Source organism: Gambusia affinis, linkage group LG23 (assembly GCF_019740435.1).
Source record: "Gambusia affinis linkage group LG23, SWU_Gaff_1.0, whole genome shotgun sequence".
NCBI classification, from domain to species: Eukaryota; Metazoa; Chordata; class Actinopteri; order Cyprinodontiformes; family Poeciliidae; genus Gambusia; species Gambusia affinis.
The window spans coordinates 5407108-5429055 of NC_057890.1; the positions used below are offsets into that span (position 1 = coordinate 5407108).

Below are 21948 nucleotides of genomic sequence, written 5' to 3' on the forward strand. Positions count from 1 at the left end.
ACCAACAGCTAATTAAACTGTGATGATTTAGGTCCTCCATAATTTTAATTTATTGTTCTAGCTAAGCTAACAAGCTGTATTTGTGTCGACCAAATTATTAGGTAGTAGTTGATGTAGTGGTAGTTTATTATTATTATTATTATTATTATTATTATCATCATGTGCCGTTGTGCTTTGTCGGGGTTGGTACAGCTCGGGAGGAGGAGCCTTGTTACGTCCTCAGCCTTCGTGAGATCTCACGCCAAAGCGGTTCCTCGCGCTTACACACTCTTTACCACGCGCGGCTGCAGCGGCAAGAGAGAAAGAGACGGAGAGAGACAGAGAGAGACGATGCCGCTGGAGGACTGACCACCGCGGGAGGACTGACCACCGCCGGCTCCCTTTCTGCCCAGTTCCGCCTCATGTTCCGAGCAGACGCTTCGCTGCGGAGCTGCATAGAAATGAGCCTAATGGCAGGATGAATGAGAGCGGCCGCCGTGGAGGCTGCAGACCGACGCGCTTCGCTGAAAGGAGGCAAGGAGGGGGAGGGGGACGCTCGGCCGTCTTGTAAGAGGATAAAGGAAGGACGAAAAGGGAAAGCGAGCTATTTTTAAGGAAGGCGGACTGTTTCGGTGACGCCATGAGCAGCGGAGCGGACGAGAGCTCGGTGCGGGTTGCCCTGAGGTAAGGACCCTCCTCTGGAGAGATGCTCATCTGTCACACCTGCTAGGATCCGCACTATCATGCTTCAGCATCCCACTATGTAAACACTGCACCCTTACCTGGATTTACACCTCTAAATCCATTTCTATTCAATTCAAAGTGCTTTATTTTATACTTAGCAGCATAAATCATAACTTATCTGCATTATGAAGATCCCAGTGTATGCTAATATGGAGCTACTCCTTTTCAGTTGTGGCCTGTGGAGTGGATTTATGAATGAAAATCTCAGGTGCTGGGGGATTAGGCCCGTGCAGGCTGTCTCTTGTGCTCGGATTAGATTGTAATATGAGGATGGAGGATCACCCAGTGCTTTTGATCGCCTCAAATAGATCAGACCACTCAGCAGTACCTTCACTGTTAATACCCTGGATCTACTTGATCTGTTTCTTTGTTTTCAGGCTTTTTCTATTGTGTATTCCTACATTGTTTGTGATTAGGTTTTGATCTACTGGCGGTGCTCTTCCCCCTCTCCCCACCAGCCCCTCCATCTGACCTTTGCCCCTTATTTGCTTGTCACTGACAGCAGACTCAACTAAATCCTACCTATGCTTATCTGTAAAAATAATAACATAAAGAAATGACACGACCTCCCCGAATGCAAGTTTGTCTGCAAACATGGGTGTGTTTGTATTGGAAAAGACGAGCTGCAACGTCATGTGATCTGAGTGGAAGAGAGAGGACAAAAGCTGCTCCCTCTCATGTTTCTCGTCCCCCGCCTCGCTTGCCTTTTCTCGTTATTTTGCATTCAGACTTTGACCCAGAGCCGTGTTTGCTAAGCCAACTCGGTTTACAAGCCGGCGTCTCTCTCTCTCTCTCTCTCTCCGTCTTAGATAATAAATAATCTATAATAAGCAGCCTGATTTCATCAGTGCAGGACAACCTTCAAAAGCAAGAACTCTTTTTACTAGCTTAAGGTTGTGACAGTTTTCCTTGTGGAAATAACTTATTTCAGTGACTCTTGCTGTTGTATGATTGTGTACTCAAACAAGCTTCTCGCAGCATCACAAGGCTGTTTTTTTAGACTGCTGAACATGTTTATTTATGTAATTTGTATCATTTGAATTTTAATCTTTAATGTGTTTTTTTTTATTTATTGGGATTTCATGTTTTAGTTCACCAAACGCTACCGCATAATTCTCAAGTGTGAATCTCGATCTCACTGGACGGAGATCATCTGTCATCACAATTTTAGAAGTCTCGTCTCAGACTCTCAATTTCATAAGCTTCTGACTTTAACTAGACCATTCTGACACAGGAATATGTAGCTGCAGCTATGTGTGTCAGGTTTTTCTTTTGTTGTTCAAGTTTAGCCTCCTCTGATCAGTTCATGCAAACTAATATAATTCATCGTAATGACATTTGTTGCACAGTGACTCAGTGGGTAATTGTAAGGCGATTTAATGACTCAAAGCCAGTATGATCTTGTCTGAGGTCAGCAGTGTCTGAAAATGCTTCGTCACTGAGCTGAACACACTCTCACATGCACACACACACACACACACAAGGTAATCCACTTCATGGATCACCGCAACTTCATAATAAAACACACCAGACTGTGGAAACGAATCCAACATTTTTGATTAATCGAAAGAAAAATGATGGGAAAGATGGAAACGTTTTGTAAGCTTTGTGAGAATACCACAACAGGCTAACAAAAAATGCTAAAGTTTGCATTTGTTTTGCAGCTTCACACCGATATGAAGTTTATAGAGTCTATATTTCGTATTTTTAATTAGTACAAGACATACAGGGGGATTTTATTGTAATCCATGGGGGGGCCCAGAAAATCTTTGGGAGCCACTGCATTATCAGATGTAGGCATTCAGTTCACTTAATAAATGATTGATGTACAGATTGTGAATGTATGATGCTTAATATATTATTAATGTATATTAGAACTATATTATTCCACCGAATATTGTGCCTCACTTGTAATATTACAGAACCTGATATTACAATGACAGCAGTCCTAATTGAAATAAATGGAAACCCATTTTAATCTAGTCAAAAAGAGATGAGGCAAAATGTAAATTTATTTTTATTTAACTTTCATATTTGACATAACAAACATCAAATCGTCGGCCAAGGCAAATTTGCACAGGACATCACTTCCCATATATGGTAGTAGTAGTATATTTTTGTTATGGCCAATATTTACCGATATCATGTATATTTCAACATGGTTTTGACACCTTTGGGAGAAAAAAAAAACGCCAATCAGAAATGATTAAACATAAATATTGGTTGTTAATATTGACCCAGTTTTATTTTTCGGTCAATAAAAAATTACTAATATCGGCCGATACCAATGTAGGTGCCGATACATTGTGCATCACTGCACAAACTCATATGGACTTTCAGTAGATTCTCAGTTTAGCATCACATAGCTACTACTGACCAGAGTTGATGTAAGGTATAGCCATAATCTGTGATTAAGATTATTGAGACACACTGGCAATATCTGTCAGCAGATGCATTAATACATTTTGGAATGGTGCTATCATAGTTATGTAGATTATTATGTTGCTTCTTCTGCTTAATAGTTAAATCAACACAGATGGAGACGGATGACACAGTTTGGTGTCATAGCAAAGAGAACCAAGTGTAAATCAAAGTAAATACAGTAACGTGTGTTTCTTAAAGTTGTAAGACCTCGAAAAGATCCTTAAATTGACGACGTTGTCATTTGCATTCAGCGCCTAATAAATCACTCATCTCATTCCTTCGTCAGCCCCCAACCCCACCTCCACGTCGGTGTTTTCACCACGGCTAATCGTCATGGACACATCCTAATTATTCTAAACCCTTGTAGCGAGTGAATCTGGTCTTCTCTGCTTCTGCCGTACGGAGTCGGTCGGGCTCAGCTAGCAGGACGCTTGCGTATCCCTGCCTCAACTTGCACGACTAACGCCGTCTTTTAACAAGTTTCGTAATCCGCCATCCCAACAAGACCACGGTGATGAATCGCTTTATCGTCTTTTTTTTTTTTTTTTTTCAGGTGTGATAATGGACAAAAGGAGAAGGCAACATTGTACACAAAAGGAAAGCCCCAAATTTTGATTTATTAGTGGAAAAATGATCCCTCCTCATGTGTCCTGACAATAGCATTAATGCTTAAAACCTATTGGGAATCTCGATTGTAGTATTTCTTCTGCCTACCTTGATGACGGAGAACAATTATGTTGCTATGTTACACCTTCCTTCTCTGATAGTAACGCCCCCTTTGCAACTTTACGTGTTTTGCTACTTATGTATTTGTGTCTATTTTTTGTTTTACTGTTAGACACACCTCTCTTATTTTATTAAACATTCAAAAGAGGCAGATAGTGGCGAGATGAGGCTTTTGGAATCAAAACTTACCTGTTAAGTAGATTATATCAGTAACTTTAAGTAAGTCTCTAAGTGGCACAATAATCGCACTTTATCATATTGACAAATGTATTGATGTTAATTGATATCTGGAGTCAACAGTAGATTGAAGTCAAACTGTTATTTTTTTTTAGGGGTTCGAACATTATCACGATAACACTAAACACAAATTTTATCAATATGTTGAATATGTTTCCGCTTCCTCTGAATTTAAAACAAGTTCTGAAAAAAAGTATAGACCTATTTATTTTATCGACAGGATTATGTAAAGTGCAACAAATTGACCAAATATACATAGAGTATTTTTTGTGCTAGCTGCTGTTAGCATTGTACAATGGCTAGGTTTAAAACAATAACGGGTCCAAACCAAACGTCTGTAACCAGCAAAAAAAAGAAAAAGATTTTTAAAATGAGATTTTAAACTAGGAAGGGAACAAATGTTTGTTTATATGACACAATCTGTAAAGTTGTGGTATAAAGAAGGTGCACTTGTCAAGTCTAGAGTTTGAATATTTTGATACACTCTTTACCAAGTGTCATTCTACACTGAGGAATGTAACACAAAAAATATCTACAAGTACAACACAAATACCCTAGATTCACACAAATAATAAGAACCTAGAGCTTAACGAATGGGAAGCATTGGCCAGAACTTGGTCGTTTTAACTCCTCGTCTGGAAGAAATCCCTCTTCTTTTGACAATTTTATGTCACGTTTGAGAAGAAAGACCTCTTGGCTCTGGCAAAAAAGCCGCATGTGCACATGTGTGTTCTTTGCACACATGCATAATCTGCTGTTCGTCCAGGCAAATCCATCCTAAATATTCATGAAGGAAGTCAAGCGAACTGAGACACAAAAGCAAAGCAAGCAGCAAGCCAGCTGACGCCATGTGATATTCCCCCCTCAGAGACATTCGATAAGAAAGGTTAATTTATTTATTTGGATCCCACTTATAATTAGAAGGCTTTAGAAATTAATCATGTTTTGAATGCTGTTTTCTTCATCTCCAAATGAGCCTTGCATTCATATATTATAGCTATCCTGTTATCTCTCTTTCTAAGCATTTTCTGCATTTGAGTTCTTTTCACACACGAGTCCTGATTAGGTCACGCTGCCCTTGTAAGAGAAATGTTTTCCATGAAGCTGCAAAGAGTGCTGAAGGCCAAACAATGTATTCGTCCTTTGTCGCTGCCAATCCAGGGATCATCCACCACGCTATCCTCGCTCCTCCACCTCTCTCTCCTTCCTGCTGGGTGACTTTAGGCCAAAGAAGCAGTCAGCGCTCTGACAATGGAATGGGTCCAGTCAAAGTCGCCGGTGTGCTCAGTGAAGGGATAGCAGTCAGTCACCACTCCAAAGGAAACCAAAAGACGGCCTCAGCGGAAATAAATCTCCCTCTTTTTTTTACCGGGTTTTCCACTCCATTTTGCGTCATTCCCAGATTCCCTCTGAGACTCCCGTTTCCAGATCAACTCCGGAGTTCAGAGTCTTTTGAGTGACGGCATAACACTCCCAAACAGTGTTGATGAGATGTTAAATTATGTCTAATTTAATTTGCTTGTCCATAATTCTGATGCTTCGATACTAGCCTACTCTACCCAGCTTCTGTGAAGAACTTGTTTCAGCTTGAGTGATCCAATGAACGCCCTTGATGTCAAGACCAGCAGCAGGACAATAGAGACTGTTACTGAGACGCACTCCCACTGAATTGTGGTCAGTTACAGCACTTAACATCTCTGGATTTATGTCTTTCTGGTTTCCCTTCTTCTCTCTCCAAGGCAGCCATCAGACTTTAGTCTTTAAAAAAAGGTATTACACAAGCCAGCCTGGTCCATAACCATAAGAATAAAAATACATGAGCGCCTGCTGGCTAAATGACACACATCCTTTTTCATATATGTAGTTGTTAGGTTAGCGAGCTTCCCTTAAGAGATTCATCAGGCGATCTCCAGCTATTATGGTATGAGCGATGGGTGGGTTTTATTGGTCTTTACTCTGTTCTTGACTAATTTTCCCAATAATGAGTCTGGTTTCTCCGGTACTGGAGTGCAAACGTAACCTTACTGCCTTACTGTTCGTATCGCCATTGACGGGATGATTTGATGTCTTCATCTCCAAATGCTTTCTTACCGCTCTACCTGCCGCTGTGGTACATAAACTACAGTCCATCTTTAAAGACTAATATCCATTCCTATATATTGATCATGATCCTTTCTGAAGGTCTTCAGCTCCCTAGTTGTTTAGAACAAAAACACTACTGTTTGTACTCTCTGCTTGAACTAAGACCCAAACCCAATTTAGGTAAATGCCACACTACTTAGACTACATATTGTGGTCTGAGTTTAGCATTGAGCAGATGACATATGCCACTGGAAACAAGGCATATAATGAGATGGAGCTCCAGTTATTCAATAATAAGGTTGTATTACAAACATGTTTGAGAACTTGGACATGTTTATTTGCCAAATTGTGCCTCATTTACAGCCTTATAAACATTGGGCTATGATGATGTCAGGTGATGATGTGCTTGTAAGTCTTTTCGGAGCCTCTGAAGGAACAGTCTTGTTTTCTGCTGCCTTTTGGGCTCAGATGTACCTTTCTATTTCTGGCCAGGCTTTCTGTGTCATCAGTTGGACACAAACTGGAGCGTAAACAAAATCCTAAGGGTTAGGTTGCAGAGGCCCTGAATCAGGACTCAAAGCTCTCATTCTTGTTAACGTTGGTGATAGTCGATCCTAAGGGGAAACGCTGCAAATCTAGGGAATTGATGGTTTGGATCGTTGTCAATAAAGACTGCTGTCAGCAAGCAAACTGATGGTGCGTTATTCAAGATGGATGACATCAGCGGTCAGGTGGCAGTTGGCTGATTTATCTCTCTACTGTTCTTGTTTCTCCATTTTTTCCCCTAATCTGTACTTATCAAGAGGGAGCAAACAAATGACTTCATAAGTGATTTATGGATTCATAAGCTTAAAGCTTCCAGGTTTGATCATGTAGGGCGTATTATGATGTCATACAGTTGAAACCAGATATCTACGTACACAGAATAAAAAGACACATCCAAAAGGATCGTTCCAAGTCTTTAAAAGACAATTATCTCTAGTACTGAACAACTGTATGCTGACTTAGGAATTTGAAAGAAGGTACAAAATAAATCTCTAATAGAAAGGTGCATTTAGAAGTGCATTTCAACAAACAAAAAGACATATTTATTTTGTTACACGGATAAATATGTCTTTTTGTTTGTTGAAATGCACTTCATCACTTAAAACACTAAAAAGGATGAATAAAATAGAAAGGCTGGCAGGTTTGCTGCATGTTCCTGCTGCGTCCTTTTCTTATTATCTCAAGGTGCGGCGTAAGTGCGGTGCAGTCAAAGCGGCCTTGGCCGATGCACAAGTATAATTTGGAATTAAGTTGTTTATTCTACAGCTTATTAAAACAGCTTAAAAGGGGCTTTGTAAAAATCGGAGCTCTTATGTAAAGCCAAATCGACCATAAAAAGGTGGTGTCAGTTTGTGCTTGTTTTGCAAACTTTTACCACAAAGAAACTGCCGCTAGAGCGCTGAAAAGGAGAAAGAAGTTAGAAGTGGCTGTTTTCCAAAACGAACGCAGAGAAGACGAAGGGTATGGAAAATGGAGCAGAAGCAGAGCGGACTGGGTTTTGTAGAGGTCAAGTAATATTATTATTTCTTCTGGCTTTTCAACATAATCTACATGTCAACCGTCCCTAAGACTTGTATAATGAAATATCTTTTCAACATTTACATTTTCTTCTCCTGTGGATCTCAGCAAAACTTTGACAATCATAGCAAATCCCAAAAGAACACATACATGCACATGCTTGACCAATAAGCATGTGACACAACTTTGTGATCTGACCTGTCACAGTAACAAGTTTTGCTGGACGATGAATTGTCCCGGAGGTTATCGCGATAGACGATAATATTGTTTTGAGACCAATTTCAAGTAACATAGTGGCAGTAGTCATGTCATGATAATCCAAGACCACATTCTTAAAGATCAAAAGATGTTCAATTCTGATGAACATTTAACGCTGGAAGTGGAAGACATTTCAAGTATCCAAAATAAATGAACAAAACAACAGAAACAACTAAATAAAATGAATTATAGAGACTGTAATCAAATTTGACCTTCAAAAAAAGGGCTTGTTGAGACCAAAGCACCAGACTGAAGACTTTTGTCACCCAGCTTTTGGTAGAAAGACAGACATAAACAATGCAAATGGAAATTATTGAGTCTGTTTTAATTTATCATGTGATTAATTGCCTTTTTTCTTATTGAGACATGTGTATTTGTGATGTTTCCAGTCATTCCTACTGCATGTACTCGCCTCCGTGCTAGGTGCACGTGTGATTTAGCCTCGTTTTATTAGATGGTGCACAGAGATTCTTGATGTTGTCGGGTGTCTTTTTGGTTTTGTCTTTGTTGTGATGACAACAACCACTCAGATCGGGCGTGTATTCCTGGTAGAACAATCCTCATTCCTGTGGTTTCCTTTGTGTCACTGCTCTTTTCCTTTCTGCATACATATCTTTATTCTGAAAGTTTAAAATATATATATATAGTGTTGCTATGGTTTGGGTGCAGACTTGGCTTAAACAATAACTCTTTCATTTATTATTGTCACTGCGAGCAGTCATGAGTACCACCGTTATTATTCTGGATTAAAGTCCTGTGTTGAGTTTTTGGGAAGGTGGCCAAAAGGGGATTATTGTACATTCAACCCTGTAAAGCCTTAAATCACTCAACTAAATCACCGCCTGCTCAGATCACCTGAGCCCGAAGGCTGTAATGCTACAGTCAATTTCACTGGGGACAATGTGGCGTAATGAGCCCTTTTGAACACGTTTGCCTGTGATCTTAAGTGTTGGAGGTAAAGAAACTGAACGTTTTTCCTCTACAGAGACCACCACAGCTAAACCACAAAAATTATTGCACTTTGGGAGTGGCAAAGTGCTAAACTGATTATTTATTTATTTATTTATTAGTTTTACTAATTAAAGTAAAATATAGTTGTGCACTTATTCAAATAGAAATATTGTGAAAACTATTTTCTAATTTAGTTTGGGATTGAGAGCTTATTTAAATGTAAAACCCTTTTTTTAAATAAAAAAAAATCCATGTGGATTTCTTAAAAAAATGTAGATGTAGACTTTTTGAGAAGATTAAGTGGATTTTGGATAAGTTTATACTAGTATGGCTCCCCACTCAGGGTGGCATCAAACCAGGGCAGCACAGGGATTCGGAATTGTTTTCTTTCTTTTTTTGTTCTTGTTGTTTATTTCTATGTCTTTAATTTGCCCTTTCCTAAGCTCAAAGTCTCCAGACACCCTGAGCTCAAAATATAGTTTTTTTGTGAAAAAAAACAAAAACAAAAAAACCTCAAAATATTAACTTTAACTAAAAATTATAAAGTAGTGTCATTGGCCCCTCTCCTGTTGTCATCAGTGCTGTGTAATCCCCGGGAGGCTCTTCTTGAAGAGATGTGCTCTGAAGTCTCACAAACACACACATGCATATGCACACAGTGACCTCTCTGTAGATCACTTTTGTGTTCACGCTCCCATTCTCCTTTTCAGAAACACACACATGCACACACACACCCACACACACACACGCTCTCACACTCATTTGGACAAAGAGAGAGACTTTCATGCTTTTCATTACTTCCAAAGACTCATAGTGTGGTGAATGTCAGTCTTTTTTTAATGTAAACACACAAGTGTACAGTACACTACACACAAGTACTGCACATAGAGTATAAAGCAATGCATAATGGCCTCTCTTTCTCTTCTCTCTCACATAGAGCTTTAATGTCTGCCAGCTGAAAGGCACAAAAGCAGTAATTTAACTAAAGTTCTCAGGTGTGTGTCTGTGTTTTGAGTTTATTTCCATTTATTTATTTATTTGGGTTTAATTAAGCCTAGAAAAAGCAGGATTTAGAACCAGAAATTTTGCTCTCAACTATTACATCAATAGCCGAATTGGGTTTCAGACTTGTCTTTGTTTAAAAATGAAACTTTATTCTGAGTTTTAATTCTTTGAACACACCTAAATATGTTCTCTTCTGACAAGCTATGTGTCAAGCTATGATATAATAAGAAAGCTTTTTTTTTTCACGTGAACGAAAGCAAACGGAGCAATTTCTTAATGAAATCCAGGGCGAGACTGTTTGCTTAGAGCTCACTTCTCGCACACTCCCTCAGTACTGAACACTGAGAGGTCTGTGTATGGGAGTGTGCTAGCACTGCAGGGTTTTCCACATGTATAAACACACACATTACACAGTAGCTGCCCTCATCTGCCTTCCCCTCTTGTAAAGAGGTACACTTTTGTCATCACTCCCACAATAGTCTGTCGTGGTGTTCTATACTCTCTTTTTATTTTTATTTTTAAACAAGTCCTTAATTAAATGTTTCTTTTTTTTTTCTTTTTTTTTTTTTAGCAATTTACAAAAATATATGACTCTGTTTAATTTATTCCAGCTTCTTTGGTTCATTATTAATTTCATTGGTTGTGTTTACTCCTAACTGGAAATTGTTAGCATGCTAACACCTTGAAGTTTGTTTTTTTTAATCCTATTACTTAATAGAAAGCCAACCTGGCTGGACTTTTTCATAATAGCTAGTGATGAACACCAAAATATTATCAGTTTATCTCTAAATTCTTTGGAAAGCAATAAACCTCATTATTATTGTGTTTTGTACTAATTGTTAGCATGCTAACAGATTGAAGTTTTGTTTTTATCTTATTTAACAGAAAAAAACAAAACTTTTATGCTAGCTAGCGTAAAATAAAACTTCTGAGTTTACACTAGCTAGTAGCACACAAAATATAATCAGTTTATCTCTAATTTCTTGTAAAAGTAGAGACCTCATTATCATTGTTTTGTAATAATAGTTAGCATGCTAACACATTGAAGTTTGTCTTTATTTTAACACTTAATAAATGCCTGGCTGCATTGTATTTTATACTAGCTAGTGATGGATACAAAACTCTTGATGTTTAGTTTTTAAATTAAAATTTAATCGGTTCCTGAATGGGCTTTATTTTAGACTAGCTCGTACTTGGGACAAACATTTTTTTGGTTTATCTCACAAAGTAGCTAAAAGAAAGCTAATGTTACGCACTAGCTTGAAATTGTTAGCATGCTAACACTTTAAACTTTTACCAACGTGTCGGTAACAAGCTGAATTCACACAAAATCTGATCTTGCATTGTATTCTGTTTTATTTGGGAGTTGAAACTTAGGAGTGACCTTCTACTGAAGCTAAATGTGTGGATAAATCCATACTGGTAGCAGCTGGTAGATTATGTTTATGTAATGATACTACAATTCCCAAGTCATTTGGTCAGCAGTGATGGCACAGAACAAAAAAATAGTTCACCACATTGTCGCTTGTAGTGCTTTTCTTTATTTTGAAGTGCCAGCTCAAAGTTAATATAAATCATGCTTTTGGGAAATTTGTAGTATTTTATTTATGGCTTTAAGTTCTTAATGGTTACTTGTACGGTTAAAATGTCTCTTCTCCTCTCTCTCTTTTTTTTTTTTTTTAGGATCCGTCCTCAGCTGGCTAAGGAGAAAATTGAGGGCTGCCACATCTGTACGTATGTGATGCCCGGAGAACCACAAGTGTTCCTCGGTAAGGACAAAGCCTTCACCTTTGACCACGTGTTTGACATGGACACGCAGCAGGGGACCATCTACACCCACTGCACAGAGAGACTCATCGAGGGTTGCTTCGAGGGCTACAACGCCACCATCTTTGCGTACGGACAGGTTGGTCAGCTGACATCTCTCGGTCGGGCATGCCTGCGCGCGTTTCAGTGCAAATAACGCCGCGCTCATGCTTTACCATCTGAGGATTTCTTAAGTTTGTATCGCTCAAGGTAATGGAGCTACTTCAAGAATCCACAGATATTTGGCAGTGCAGGGCATGAAGCTGATTTTATGCCTCACCTCCTCAGCCGGAGCAGCTTGACATGTTTTAACCTGTCCTGAACACCACGGCTTCAAATTGGCTCACTTACATTAGCCTGAGAGGGAGAGATGGAGGAAGGAGTCTATTACCCAATCAAAGCAAAGTGAGGACAATCTTATCTCGTACTTGAGCACAGAAGTAAACTCCAAAGTAAAAACATATCCTGGAGACATTGAACGCTTGCTGCACTAACCTGTCTGTGGAGAGCTCTGGGATTTCCCAGGAGGATCAATAACTCATGTCTGTAGCTACTGATGCTGCTGCAGCAGTGGCACAGGTTTTCATAGTTTACTGTATTCCATTCATTTATTTACTGGGATTCATTCAGTCAATGAATGAATCCCTATGGAAGCACTAGAGTAAGGAAGTTTTGGAGTGGGTTTAAAAAAAATAAAAATCTGTCTTTAATTTTAACTGTCCAAGTAAAGTGCTTAACACTGTGTTTTTTTCATTGGTGGTGTTTTTTTGAGTGTAAACTGTGCCCAGTTGTGCCTGCGTGCTTTCTTAAAGTTGTAGGACTATCGCAAAAAGAATAATTTATGAACCATCAATTATATTTCTACATTTCTCTTATTTCATTTGACTCTAGTTCTTATTTTCAGAGGCATGGATATTGTTTATATTTTAAGACCTGCTTCTTTGCTCCATTGTTTGTTATAATAAACAGATGAACATCAGTTTTCCATGTAGAAAAGTTCTTTTATTAAAGATGCACATCTGTCCATTAATGTACTTGGTAACCTATCCATAAAGCTATCCGTCCATTTATCTACTAATCCAACCATCAGTCTGTCTGTCCATTGATCAAGCATTCAGTAAGAAAACATTCTGTGTCCTTTGAATTTTTGGAATACAACATTCCATCCAAACATTGATTCATCTGTCTGTCCTTCATGACATTCATCCATCCAGCCATCAGTACTTCTATTGATTTGTCTACTAATCAACATTCCATTGTTGTCTTTAATCTACTCATTGATCCACCGATTGATCTGTTTCAACAACCCATTTGTCTATCAGTCCAACGGATCCAACTATTGATCTGTTTCAGTGTAACCATGAATCCTCGTCTCCCTCATCAGTCGATCCATCAGTTTTTCCATTCACAGCTTTCCTTCCTTCCTTCTTTGCAGTGTCAGCTTGTTTGTAGGTTTCATATCTAAGGCCTCACCGCTGTAGAATTATCTGCAATGGATGAAAAATCCAGTCAAAGGACGTTTGTGCATATAGGTTAAGAAAGATAAGCGGCTGAACAAAGGACTTCTCAAAAAAAACAAAGGCAATCCTGAAAGTACAGTTTTTCTGAGTCAGAAATTGATTGGGAAATCTGGAGACGTGAGTTTGGAAAAGTTTGATCATTTGACCTGAAATTGCTGTTATAAGACTTTTTTGGAGGTTTTAGTTAGTTGTTGAAAAAAATGTAATGGACAAACGACGCGAGAATACTCTTCATCAGCAGTTCTTTCTTTAAATCTGCTGTTGTGCCTTTTCTTTGCCAAGTGAACCGGATTTAACTGGAATAAAATGAGTAATGTCTACGTTGGGTTAATATTCTTTCTGCGCATCTTTCCGCCTTTACGTTGATGTCTTCTGTTCTTATCCGAGAGCTTCTGACTGGGGAGCAAAACATTCACTCAAAGAAACTACAGGTGTGGTGTTGGAGAAGTCGCACACAAACCTCCACATGACATATGCTCCTCCTGCCAGATCGTTTTAACGGTTTCAGCAGGGAAAAGCAGGGTGACGCATGATGACCAAAGTTGCATTCCTCTTTTGGTCACCATGGAAATCGCCCCTTCCCTCTCTCCTTTCCACCCCCAAGAGTGAAGGAGGGTTGAATAACTGAAGCAACAAGATGAAGTTTTGACTTATTTTGACTAAATTAAAGAAAACGGACATTACGGAAGAAGCGAAATTAAAGTTCTGTCCTCCTGTACCCAGACAGGTTCAGGTAAGACGTACACCATGGGAACCGGCTTCGACGTCAACATTGGAGACGACGAGCAGGGCATCATTCCGCGCGCCATCCACCACCTGTTCAGGGGGATGGAGGAGCGCAGGCAGGCGGCCACCGAGCAAGGCAGGCCTGTCCCCGAGTTCAAGATCAACGCGCAGTTCCTGGAGGTACGCCAACTCTCTTCCAGGTAGATCAAAGCGGGCTCAAAGTGACTCGTTTGAGCGCTGGCAAATTAAAGCAATTTTTCGGGACACGGTCTGAGCTCTTAACTCGCCAAGCTGGAAGCATTTTGGCTCAATTAAGCAGACGCTGAAAGAACACACTGACAGCCAGAGGTCAAAGGTCTGCCGTGGGTTGTTAAAGCGCCCGGATGACCCCCAGCGTCATTAAACTGTCTTTAGTTTGTCGCCGAGGTCGACCTCCGGCTTTATTTTTAACCAACACCAAGTGGCTGCTGTCAGCTGCCGAGGAAGCAGCAGCGTGTTAGAAGATGACAAATCATTTTCTTGTGTTTTGCCTCATTTTTTTTTCTTCTTTTCTCCCTTCTGGACTCTAGCTGTACAACGAAGAGGTGCTGGATTTGTTCGACGCGACCCGAGACCTGGAGGCCAGGAGGCAGAGATCCAACATCAAAATCCACGAGGACGCCAACGGGGGCATCTACACCGTGGGGGTCACCACCCGCACCGTGACCTCGGCTGCTGAGGTCGGCTTTAATCCGCTGCTCATTTTATTTTTGACATACGCTATCTACACTAAATCTTAATGTCCTTTTTCTATGATACAACCTCCAGTATAGATGCACGAAAAATTATTGTCATTTTTTTTTTTTTTTTTTTTTTTTTTACATCAAGCTTTGTCTTTTTCAAATTACTGGCGACACAGAATTGGCACCCATGCTATTTTCTTTAACCCAAATGTAACCAATGCAGGAAAACATTCAAATTAAACCAATGAGCAATGATAGTTTTCATTTAACTCTTTTAAGTTAAACTTTCAACTGGTAGTTATTGAGGATGGCATTACGGAAAGGTTTGTTTCTCATAGTCACTCTTCAAAATGGGAAAGATACAACATATCATTGAGTTGGAGCAGATATTGATCTTAATAATACTCGCTACAAAAATAGCTAAGCGTCTTAACTTGCCTGTATCTACCACACCATGCCATACAGCTTTATTAATAAGCACAGTGAAAATCAACAGGAAGACTAATTAAGAATTAAAAGTACAAAATAATTAGATAAATTACCTAAAAGTTAACATAGAACGGGAGACAAAAACCCATGTGCATTTTCACATCATGTACAACAAGCAGGGCGATAAGAAAGATAAAGAGCAAAGACTTACTTTTTATGGTCACCATGGTGACAACCAGACTTTCTACAATCAGTTATTGCAAGGCGTGGCAACGAGAATCACAAATGTAAACATGAGAAGCTTTTACCAGAAATATAACCTGGAAATGTGTTTTGCTTAAGTGAGACGAAGATTGTATTGAATCTGATGAATAAAGACACTGAGGCCCAAAACAAATAGTGAGGGATCTGTCTGTATCTGCAGACTAATTAGTGCTGCCTTATTGTTTAAACAGGGCTCTGTAATGTAGAAACACCAAGAGTCCCCATACTGTAATGTAGAAACACCAAGAGTCCCCATAGCAGTGCACTGGTTATTCTCTTCAAGAAACCCAATAATTTCTTAATATGACTTTTTTAGCTACATTACAAAGTTTCAGTGTGAGATTCTGCTATAGTTCTGAAAGAAGATCTTGTTTGAAGGCTTGTGTCAGGTTCACTAATAAGTGTGGAGGTTCCTGTATTTTCTTTATTCACCTTAGGGATTTCGGACTATTTACAGCTTAATGTGAAGCTTTCCAAAAAGTTTTACTACTCAAACCTTATTGCAGCAAACAGCTGCTGTAGGCCTGTTGAAGCACATCAGAACTCTTAAAAATAATGTGACGTTTGCCTATGAGTTATGGAAAAAAAGAAGAAATCTTTCAAATCTGTTTATGTTGTTGTCTAGAACAAAAAGCAGCTGTGACTGGATGGTACATAAGTCATTCAACTTGTGTCAAAAGATTTTATTTTAGGCTTTGTACATTTCTGAATCTTCTTTTACGCCGATGACACCCTCCTTGTTTTTCCTGCGTGATTCCAATCTTTTCTCAGAGTGTGCAAGCCCTCACATTGTTGTCACTTCGCCCTGTAACAGATGATGCAATGTCTGAAGCTGGGCGCCCTGTCTCGCACCACCGCCAGCACCCAGATGAACGTCCAGAGTTCGCGCTCCCATGCCATCTTCACCATCCACCTCTGCCAAGTCCGAGTCTGCTCTCCGGATAACAATGTAGGAAACGCACAAGGCTAAAGAGTTGAAAACTGTCCCTACTGGTCATAACCGAGAGATTTAATGTTCGAGTGTCGCACATGTTGCTCCTTTTCATCCAGGACAATGTCACCGACAACCGGCTGGCTAACGACTCTGAGATTGACGAGTTTGAGACTCTGACCGCCAAGTTCCACTTCGTGGACCTGGCCGGTTCTGAGAGACTGAAGAGAACAGGAGCGACGGGCGACAGAGCGAAAGAGGGCATTTCCATCAACTGTGGACTGGTGAGGAAGCAGATTCTGATCTGTCAATGTGGAAACACTTCAGTGGCAGATCCCTTTGGGTAGCTGGCTTCAAAAGAGTTGGGGAACATTTCTGTGGAGCGACAGAGACCCCTGGTGGTTAGAGGAGCAGACACTTTGTTTAATTTTTATTCTTGACGCTCCTCAGCTTGCCTTGGGAAACGTCATCAGCGCTTTGGGAGACCGCAGTAAACGTTCCACCCACGTGCCTTACCGAGACTCCAAACTCACCCGGCTCTTGCAGGACTCTCTGGGCGGCAACAGGTTTGTGTCTCCGATTACCACAGGACGACATTACAGGAAACATGTTTATTCATTCCTCTTTTTTTTTTTTTTTTTTGCAAATTTTCCAGCCAAACTATAATGATCGCCTGCATCAGCCCGTCCGACCGAGACTTCATGGAGACTTTGAACACGCTGAAGTACGCCAACAGGGCGCGAAACATCAAGAACAAGGTGATGGTGAACCAGGACAAAGCCAGCCAGCAGATCAGCGCCCTGAGGACGGAGATAGCCCGGCTGCAGATGGAACTGATGGAGTACAAGACGGTAGGAGTGAGGTAGTGAGATTGGTCAGGTGTACAGGAGGAGCTGAAGACTTGACTGACAATCCGGCTCGATGATGCGCAGGGGAAACGCGTCCTGGGTGAAGACGGAATGGAAGGAATCAACGACCTGGTCCACGAGAACTCCATGTTGCAAACGGAGAACAACAACCTAAGAGTGAGAGTGAAGGCCATGCAGGAGACCATCGACGCCCAGAGGACCCGGCTGACGCAGATCCTCAGCGACCAGGCCAGCCAGGTGTTGGCCAAAGCAGGTGGGGCTCGTAGTTTCAGGCTGTATGCCACGAACCTTTTGGACTTGAAATCTTAAGCGGTCATCCCTTTGAAGGCTGGTTTCTAGAAAGGTCACGTTTATCTTTGTGGACGTTTTCCTTTCAGTGAAACTCAGCTGCGTTTTATCTGTTCACAGGCGAGGGCAATGAAGAAATCGGGAACATGATTCAGAACTACATCAAAGAAATCGAGGAACTAAGGCAAGCTTTTACAGTATTCATTTCCTTAGAGCATTTTGTCACATTAAAATAAAAAGTTTCTACGTATTTCGTTGAGATTTTATATGTCAGGCAAAAACAAGGCAGTACGTAGTCGTGAGATGCAACTAACAGGGCTTGTTGTGAACCCTAAAACGAATAAAATTCACTGAAGTTTGTGGATATAATGTCACAAAATGTGAATACTTCTGCAGGGCAATGCATGCAACGTCTTAAGAATATAAAGAAGGACTGAAAGTAATGACTATTTTAGTAACCGTTTGTTCTACTGATTATTCAGACAATGAATCAGCTAATTAATATTGGCACCTTCTACAAATTCTTCATTAAACAACTTCACACACAATATTAGAATTACATTAAAATATGCAAATATTTCATTTCCTTTTACAGTTATCATTTCATTACTGAAGATGCAGTAAAAGCATTCCTTGATTGAATTGAAAAACAGCCTTTTTCTTTAGCTTGTATACTCCAGTTAATCCACAGATTACGACATTATTTGACAATTATTTCAATTATCAGTCAATTGCAGCTGATTGGATTAACCGCTTCAGCCCTGCCATACAGAACATGATTTGTCAGACAACGTCTAAATCTCGACTTGGCGCGTCTCCCAGGGCGAAGCTTCTGGAGAGCGAGGCCGTGAACGAGGGCCTGAGGAAGAGCCTGTCCCGGGCGTCTGCCCGCTCCTCGCTCTACGCCGGCCCCGCCGCCCTCATCGCCCCGGAGAAGGAGGCCAGCGACGTCATCGAGATGGCCAAGAAGAACCTGGAGAAGCTCAAGAAGATGGAGAAGAAGAAGAAAAAAAGGTGCAGCGCCGTTTCTCTGAGGATGTTTTGAGACGGAGACTCCGTCTTCTGCGGCGTTTCCGTCGGGCTGCTCTGTCTCACCCTCTCTGTCCCTCTGCTGTCCTGTGAACTGCCCCTGTTGTCGCTCCCGTCTTCTCCACGTAAACCCCTCTCTCTCCCCCACGCTCTCTTTAAAGGTTGAGGCGGTACGAGGAGAATCCGCAGCACGAGGCTGAGCTCGACAGGTCTGCACAGAATCACTCACAAGATGGAACATCCAGACTAACGGACGCCATTTTGAATTAATCATTGACCCAAATCTTCTAACAGCTCCTTCAATCGACTAACCCTGACCCTTTTTCTGTCCCCGCAGGTGGTTTTTGCTCCCAAAAGGAGTCCCTAAATATATATTTTTTTCTTTCCTGCACTCTAAAAGACGTTCTGTTAAACTTAAAATTTGGGATTTAAGTCGGTGATTCTAGAAAGTATTCTCATGCAGCGTGCCGGTTTTTCTCTTAATTTACGTTTTGCCTCTGGATGAGTAACAGTCAGTCCTGATTTCCTGCCTGCCGTGGTGTGATTCATGATGCATTCACATTTAATAATCATCAGCGTCTTCCTCTTAATCTTGACGAAATCTCTGACTGTTTATCTGTAGCTGCTGAATGAAGAGGTTGAACTTTTATTTTATTTTTTTTTTTTTCCAGCGTCGTCAAGGAGGAGCTCCCCGACAACGACCAGGAAAGAAGCAACGAGGAGGCAGAGGGGGTAAGTGAAGATCAGATCGGTGCTCTTATTTCTTTCTTTCTTATTTCTTCTTGCGAGAGATGAGCTGCGGGATTTGCTAAGCGCATTTTTTTAAACAAATTGTTGTGAGATTTCGATGGCTTTTTCACATTGTTTCTTCATGTCATATTCTTTTTTCACGCGCTCTGACGTCGAGTATTGAACTCACCCACCGACCTAATTTGAAGTGGAGGTTCATCTACGAGCAAAAGAATCCAAAGTTCAATTCAAATATACCTTTTTTTTTTTTTATCCCAAAATGTTGTCATTTTGAGACCGTTTTGAACTGATAATAAGAATAATAGAATATTAATTTCTAAAGAACATTTAACACTGGGACTGGGGGAAAAAAATGTAAATATCAAAAACACAGCAATAATTAAAATGAATTACGAAGTCTCTGCAGACCAAATTGTGAGTAAAGAAATATGAATCATTCCGCTACGACAGGGAAAACAGGTAAAAGGGGAGGGAGAGCACCACCAAAAATCACTCCAAACTCTGGATTTTTGAAGAAAAGTAAATAAATAAAAAGTGCAAACTAACTACTTCTAGAAGGTGTCAAATGTTTGCGGCGTCTTTTAAAAATTCTGCCTTCTTTAACAATTGTTGTCCTAGTGGAAATCATTGATTTCATTTCAACATACCGTGCGATTTAATTGACTTGTTGCGTATTAGTGTGTTAGTGATTTTGTTTTGGGGTTTTTTTTTTCCCATTTTGCAGGAGGCCAGTGGCCATGAGGACGGAGAAGACGCAGACGGAGAAGAGGAGGACTTCGATATGGAAGAGGAGGAGACGTCCGAAGGCTCCGACTCAGAGGAACTGGACGAGAAAGGTGAAATTATGTGGCGACAAAGCGATAAACTCCCGTGCGACGGCCATGGAACTTTATCCGATAACACCTTTTTCCGCGCAGAGAACGTGCAGGCCGACCTGGCCAACATCACGTGCGAGATCGCCATCAAGCAGAAGCTGATCGACGAGCTGGAGAACAGCCAGCGGCGCCTCCACACCCTGAAGCAGCAGTATGAGCAGAAGCTTACGATGCTGCAGAACAAGATCCGAGACACGCAGCTGGAGCGGGACAAAGTCCTGCACAACATGGGTAACGCCGAGGCTGCAACTTCAAGTCCTGGAATCTGAGTCCAAAATGTTCCTTTTTAGCTTCTTATTCCTTCCTTCTTTTCTTTTTTTTTTTTGTCAGGCTCGGTGGAGTCGGGCACAGAGGAGAAGGCCAAAAAAATCAAGGTGGAGTACGAGAGGAAGCTGAGCAGCATGAACAAGGAGCTGCAGAAGCTGCAGTCGGCCCAGAAGGAGCACGCCCGCCTGCTGAAGAACCAGTCGCAGTACGAGAAGCAGCTGAAGAAGCTGCAGCAGGACGTGAACGAGATGAAGAAGACCAAAGTAAAGCGTCACGCTCTTCGTTCTGCCGGCACCAACGCCTTCTTTTAATTTACGTCAAGGAAACGAGAAAATAAAACTACTAGGATAAAGTCATGTTTTGACAATGAGGTCATGTGAGAAATAATACAAGAACACAGTTGTAATGTTACAAAAATAAGGCAGTATTACCAGAATGAAGTTGCAATAATATGAGAATAAAGTCATACATGAAAAAAAATTTAATAATGAGAATGAGGTAGTATTACAAGAATAGTCATATTATGACTTTTTTCTCACATTATTATTACTTTATTCTTATTGTTTCGACTTTATTCTTACATGATCTTGTTCTCATGTACAACTTTACCTTATATTATGACTTTATTCTCAAATTTTTGCAACTTTATTCTTATGATATTATGACTTTACTCTTTTAATACTACAAGTTTATTCTTGCATTATTGTGACTTCATTCTCGAATTATTGCAGTTTTATTCTCGGAATATTTGACTTGTAATAATGTGACTTTATTTTCATGTTATTTCGACTTCCACTTGTAATACTCTGATTTTATTCTCATAAAATCACTTTCTTCTCATAATTTTATGACTTTGTATTTCTTAGTATGGACCTTATACTCGGTCGTACTGATTACATTTTTAACATGGTTTGAATTTTGTCCTGACGTGTCTGTCCACCAGGTGTCGCTGATGCGTCAGATGAAGGAGCAGCAGGAGAGGAGCAGAGCGGCAGAGTGCCGCAGGAACAGAGAGATCGCCTCTCTGAAGAAGGACCAGCGCAGAGCGGAGGCAAGAAACACCGAAACCCTCAGAAATGAAGACCGGTTTAATGGGAAAACATGAAAATATTCAAAACCTAAACTTAACTCCCGTTTCAGCTCCACGTGAGGCAGCTGGAGGCCCAGAAACGACAACAGGAACTCATCCTTCGCAGGAAGAACGAAGAGGTTAACCAGGCCGTCATTAAGAAAGCCAATTTAAAAACACAACCAGGTTTGAATATTTCCTCTCTTTTTTTTTTTTCTTCTTTTTTTCCCCCCCCTCCTTCCTGTTTGCAGGTGACAGCTCTGAGGCGACAGGTGAGGCCCGTGTCGGGGAAGGCGAACAGGAAGCTGAGCTCGCCCGAGTTCGCTCAGGAAGCCTCGCCCTGGGTAGCACCGGGACGGCCGCAGACGTCCGGAGCGAGCCCTTTGAACGGAGCGAGGTGCGCCCACCTGAGCCACTCCACCAATCAGAGTTCA

General features: G+C 40.7%; 1 protein-coding gene across 2 annotated transcripts in view; it reads left to right on the forward strand.

The window, feature by feature from the left end:
• Positions 1 to 219: 219 nt before the first annotated feature.
• Positions 220 to 21948, forward strand: part of LOC122826491 (kinesin-like protein KIF21A) — a 33475-nt gene continuing 11746 nt past the window's right edge. Inside the window, exons 1-19 of one of the 2 annotated variants that reach the window (XM_044108433.1) lie at positions 220 to 663; positions 11653 to 11875; positions 14019 to 14201; positions 14591 to 14740; positions 16251 to 16385; positions 16487 to 16651; positions 16818 to 16933; positions 17023 to 17218; positions 17300 to 17489; positions 17645 to 17708; positions 18347 to 18538; positions 18715 to 18762; positions 19225 to 19285; positions 20028 to 20139; positions 20221 to 20409; positions 20509 to 20708; positions 21389 to 21496; positions 21586 to 21654; positions 21766 to 21911. In XM_044108433.1, the coding sequence (XP_043964368.1) occupies positions 620 to 663; positions 11653 to 11875; positions 14019 to 14201; positions 14591 to 14740; positions 16251 to 16385; positions 16487 to 16651; positions 16818 to 16933; positions 17023 to 17218; positions 17300 to 17489; positions 17645 to 17708; positions 18347 to 18538; positions 18715 to 18762; positions 19225 to 19285; positions 20028 to 20139; positions 20221 to 20409; positions 20509 to 20708; positions 21389 to 21496; positions 21586 to 21654; positions 21766 to 21911 (2591 nt within the window). In that variant the 5' untranslated portion in view covers positions 220 to 619. The remainder of the gene's footprint in view (positions 664 to 11652; positions 11876 to 14018; positions 14202 to 14590; positions 14741 to 16250; positions 16386 to 16486; positions 16652 to 16817; positions 16934 to 17022; positions 17219 to 17299; positions 17490 to 17644; positions 17709 to 18346; positions 18539 to 18714; positions 18763 to 19224; positions 19286 to 20027; positions 20140 to 20220; positions 20410 to 20508; positions 20709 to 21388; positions 21497 to 21585; positions 21655 to 21765; positions 21912 to 21948) is intronic. The other variant, XM_044108434.1, reaches the window with a different exon arrangement.